The sequence below is a fragment of the Cyprinodon variegatus genome, unplaced genomic scaffold (assembly GCF_000732505.1).
Source record: "Cyprinodon variegatus isolate N-32 unplaced genomic scaffold, C_variegatus-1.0 Scaffold529, whole genome shotgun sequence".
NCBI lineage: Eukaryota > Metazoa > Chordata > Actinopteri > Cyprinodontiformes > Cyprinodontidae > Cyprinodon > Cyprinodon variegatus.
In genome coordinates, this window is record NW_015150982.1 from 527,300 (window position 1) to 532,575 (window position 5,276).

The 5,276-nt window shown below is 40.6% G+C and overlaps 1 protein-coding gene across 1 annotated transcript in view; it reads right to left on the reverse strand.

Annotated features, from left to right (window-relative positions):
- Positions 1-1,466: 1,466 nt before the first annotated feature.
- Positions 1,467-5,276, reverse strand: part of tfap4 (transcription factor AP-4 (activating enhancer binding protein 4)) — a 10,449-nt gene continuing 6,639 nt past the window's right edge. Inside the window, 2 exon segments of the mRNA XM_015391216.1 lie at positions 1,467-3,259; positions 3,368-3,535. Of these exon segments, the coding sequence (XP_015246702.1) occupies positions 3,107-3,259; positions 3,368-3,535 (321 nt within the window). The 3' untranslated portion in view covers positions 1,467-3,106.

A 5,276-nucleotide genomic window follows, 5' to 3' on the forward strand; every position in this document is an offset into this window, starting at 1 on the left:
AACACTTCCAATAAGGGTGGAAACAAGGGACTTTGGTTAATGCATGTAAGGAAATGACAAAAGATGCCACCCACTCCCCCCGTTGAGTGTGTTAACTGACACAGAGAAGCTGGTCAGTCTTTATTTAGCAAAGAATAAGGGAGGGAGGCGTGTCCCCAGTTCACCCACCAATCGGGGGCGGACACTTAGGCTTTATAAGCCTGATGGACACAAACTGAACCAGTCGATGGTTCCTTAATGACCGATCATATAAGGGAACAAAAGAAAACAGACATACACGAGCCAAATGTTTAAAAAACAAAGTACAAACTTTATTATTCTGTCTTTACAAAGGCACAAGCCTCTTTACCCCCGAAACATAAAAAAACCAAAAAAAAGGAAAACAAACAAATGTAATAGCTTTTTGATGATCATATGCATTAACCGGTTTAACAAAGTATGAATGGGGAACAAAAATAGAAAAAAAAACAAGAGGAAAAAACAAAGCTGCAAAATGAAAAACAGATACAATACATAAACAAGAGGATAAAAGATGCGAAACAATGGGAGGGGTCAACTGATAAATGGAGGACTCACATGAAGGAGTTGGGGATACACAGCTGTGCAGTTTTCTCACTCATAACCTAAAGAGCGTCAGCTGAACAGAGCCCCCTTTACACAGAAAAAGAGGCAAACTCCCGTATATTACAGTAAGTGCTTTGTAATCTTCGCCCTACTAATCTGACATGCCCACATTATAGATTTGTAACGCAAAACACAGATTAAAGACAGACGCATGGAGAGTAACCGATTCTGAGATCCAGCAGGAAAACTTTCCAAAGCAGATGCTGGGAGGAACCGGACCATCCCTCAGTCCTATAACAACAACAGACCCAACATCAACAGGTTTAAAGGGGACTTCCCATCACATCAATCATGACAAGGAGTGTTTACCTCGCCGTCTGCCCAGCAGCTCAAAGCTCAATGTTTGCATGGTCACCTCCAAAAGCTGAGATCCAACATTTTATCTGATTTATTTATTTTTTATTATTCTGCAGGATCACAGGAAACCTTTACTATTTTTTCTATGGAATGTGTTTAAATCGGAAGTTTTGTTTTTTTCACCCCCATATATTTCACACGAAGGATGCAAGAGCTTTCATATCGACACAACGGCGCTTTGCAAAAGTATCCACAAGCTTCCATTTAGTTAGTTAGGACTTTATATGATAGACCAACAAAAAGTAGTAAGTAACTATAGTGAAAGGAAAAGCAGAACTGGTGTGAGACGGGTTTAGCTTAATACAGTTTGCAGAGCACCTATAGAGACTGAGAAAGGATTTGAGACTGAGATGAAAGTTCAGGATCAGAGTCCAGGCCCAAATTCAATTAAGAATCAGTGGCAAACACTGCAGAACACAGTGATAAAACCATCCCCACCATTAAACAAGGAGGAGCAGGGTTATACCATGGGAATGTTTTGTTTCTTCTTCCTGCAGCAGAATCTTAATGAGAGTAAATTAAATGGTGCAAAACACAGGTGAAAAAGATTTTTTTTCCTTTCTGCTTCACATCTATCCACTACTTTGTGTTGGTCTAGCTCATTAAAGTCTGCCACCCTTAAGGTTAAGAGAACTTTAGCAAGGAACTGTATATCCAAACATGTCGACATACATAATTGTAGGGAAAACATATTTAAAGAAACCCAAATAACTGGGAATATGTGTAATGACATAGCTGGTGCTTAGGAGCCGGATTGCAGAGGTGACCAGTTGCCACCAAACGAAGTGTCCGGATTTTTCTCTGGAGCTGTGTGGAAAAGATGGCCTCCCTGCAGCCAACAATAAGGTCTCATAATAAGGCAAGCTGCAGCCCCTCTCTTGGCTACAGTTCAGTCATTATTACATTATCAGGGAAATAGGAAAAAATGCAGAACAACTACGTACGGATATTAGGAAATGCATAGAATACATGTAGTAAATCCAGTCTCCCCCAGTGAACGACACTATAACAAACTCTCTCTGCATTTTCCCCAAATTTCATCACACTCTCCTTTGACATTTACCCTAAAATGACACGTGCTCTTAGGATCGAGCAAATAAAATGATTGTTTTCATCCTTTTTGTATCAACAAGTCAGACATCTCAAGGCTAAAGTGTTGAAGCTTCCGACTGCCAGAGTCCAGGTCACCACTAAGCCTTGCTGCCTTAAAACTCTCAGACACAAACTCCTAAAAAGAACTCAACATGGATTAGCTTAAATAACCAGGTCAGGTGCTTTCATACTCAAAAGGGGAGGATGCTTAAAGTGAAAGGTAGAAGAGGAAAAATGATGTGGGATTACTGGGATCCCAGCCCAGCAAAAGAAATAAAAAATTAACAAAACTGGAAGTGTGAACCAGTAAGTGCACTCTCTTATCATATGAGCACCAGTCAGCCTTTAAAACAGCTTTTCGATATATATATTTAACTTTTAGTAGAGACTTGAAGAGAAAAACATGAATGTTTTGACTTAAGAGCAATAAAAACAGCGAGGAACTTTTAGGACAGTCTTGCAAGCTCACAGTGTCTTTGCAAACAGCTCGTCGGTTCTCTAGCCAAGCTGTTTGAAAGGGCATCCATCTTCATAATAATCACGCTTAGATGAAGGGTGCTGGCGTCACACCAGTGTGCCTCCTTCCCGCTGCTCTGAACAGTCAAACGGCTTCCAGCACCAGGAGGACAGTCCGACGGCTACTGGAGATGATTATTGGGCGTTTGAAACTCCAGTTTCCAGTTTGACAGAGTCTATAAAAATCAGTCGTAGTTTTAATAATATTTCCATAGATTCGTGGAGGAAAAAAAAAAGTTTTTGTAAGTGAGTAAAAGAGCAGAGGCTGGAAGTAAGCGAAAAATGAGAATCAATGGGTATGTGTGTGGTTTCAGGTGCCTATTATAGTAAAAACTGCAGAAGAGAAGGAAAAGACGGAAAAATAAGTCAGAATGAGTGCTTTAGTCCGACTACAGGGCTGATTTTTGTCCACAGAACAAGAGTGCTGTGGGCTTGTAGTCTCCCTCATCCCTGGTTAGCTTCCGGGCCCTTTCTGTGTGAGTGTGTGCGTTTATGAAGCTGTATACGGTACACCAGCTCATGGCAGCGAACAGTCGTCAGGGCCGTCGCTGTTCGAGGCCGTGTCTGAGCCAGCCACGTCGGAGAGGACGCGCCCTGAGGTGACAATAACCGCTCTCCTCTGCTCCTCCTCCAAACCCTTCCCCTGGGTGCCCTCAATGTGTTGGATTGCCTGGAAGATGAACAGAAGAGACACACCAAGAGATTAAAACGCCCTCTAGTGGCCAGATGTGGAGATAAAACCCACAGGACTTTAATTGGAGTTTAAACAGCAGCTCACTTGAACAATGGTGTCCAGGTTCTGTCGGGATGTGGACACCGAATTAATAACCGATGATGGGCCCATGGTTACCACGGTAACATGGTGGGGTTGAGGAGTCTGTGCTGGTGCAGGAACGATGACTGTGGCATGGTGTGTGGGTGCAGGAGGGGTAGCAGGAGCCAACACCTGAGGGAATAAACACATACATTATTCTAACAATCTCACAAAGCATAAAGAAAAAAAATTCCAATACAGTCACTAAGGAAATATACATTTATATTTCAAAATAGCTTTACTTCAATTTTAAGGTTTACCGTAAATCCATACATGTACCATTTTTAGATTATAAACCTAAAAAATCTTGTTTGCAAAAATCCCTCAAAAGATTCAGTAAATTTGTTATTGGTCATCAGTCAGGAAAAAATTATTACAAAATTTCTAAAATGTTTGCCACACAGTCATCTTATTGAAATACTTACATATTCATTTAATTTCATTTCTAGTTTAGCATTTAAAATATTCTTAAATCTCTAACGTTCTGCTCTCTCTGCTTTTTCTCATAGCTTTTACTCGTCTGTTTCTGTTTGGCTGTGACGCCATCATTGGAGAGAAATATCAGCTGTCCTGCTGCCGTTAACGCTTTTGTTTATAGATGTTGGAGATCGGCCTGTTTTTCAGTGTGATCCTGTTTCTCTGACTGTGACTGGCTGGAGATCCCCTCTTGATCCTCTGACATCGGAGCTGGCTCGGTGCTCGTCTGCCTGGCTGTGCGTTTGCTGGACGGGGCCGCCTTTTACAGTTGCTTTTCTATCTGCTTCTGTCTCCTTGAACCCCAGTCGGCCTCGGCAGATGGCCGCTCACACCGAGCCTGGTTGTGCTGGCGGTTCTTCCCGTTAAAAGGCAGTTTTTCCTCTCCACTGTCGCTACAAGCATGCTTAGTGTGAGGGATTGCATTTGAGTCAATGAGTCGAAGCAATCAACTGGTTTTCCTTAGATGGAAAACTTTGAATCAATTTGACTGTGGTGAACTATAAAGTGCCTTGAGATGACACGTGTTGTGAATTGGCGCTTTATAAATAAACTGAATTGAATTAAATATTTGTATGCATTAATTTACACCGCCAGTCACTAAAACTGAGACCCCCTGATAAAAATGTCTATAAAAGCCCTAAAATAAAATAAAAGAAAAAATGGCTCCCGTAGAGATTTGCCACCTCACTGCAATTCTCCAACAGCAAGCTTAGCAGTTCACCCCCTTTCTTAATGAGCTCCATGTTGTACATACTGGCAAGACACACTTAGTTCCTAGAGATGAAAATAAACTATTTAAACATCACTTTTTTGATATACTGAGTTTTTTTTTCTTAAAGCCCTTTCCTGACCTTTTAAAATGAGTCTTTCCCCATTTTGAACAACCCTCCAAAAATGTAGATTTTTTACCAACAGTGTTCTATTGTAGCTGGGACAAAGAACCTATTTTATGGTAAAAGTGTTGTTGCTGAATTTATACATAATGGTTTTCTATTAGATTTTTTAAATTTACATAATATATAATAAAACATATCTCCTGCAGATTATAGTGCTTCTTTTCCTGCTCAGATTGTCAGAGTAAAAGTGACAGCAGATAGAGAGGGCGCGGATGTTGTGAGCTCAACAACATGAGCCTGATGACATGATGCTAATGTTACAGCATAAACTCGCGAAAAAAAAAATGATTTAAGGGTTAAAGATGATAGCTTTTAATACCTGCATAAACAGAACTACACCATCCTTTTAATTGAACTTGTTAAAATGATAAACAACAAACACCAGTTTTATCTAAGTGATCTGGGCTTTACTGTTCTGTGGGGGGGAAACAGTTACGGGCCTTTAAATAAGCCTATTCTAAGGTTATTTTTTCCTCATCCTTTCAAGAAACATTTTTCTG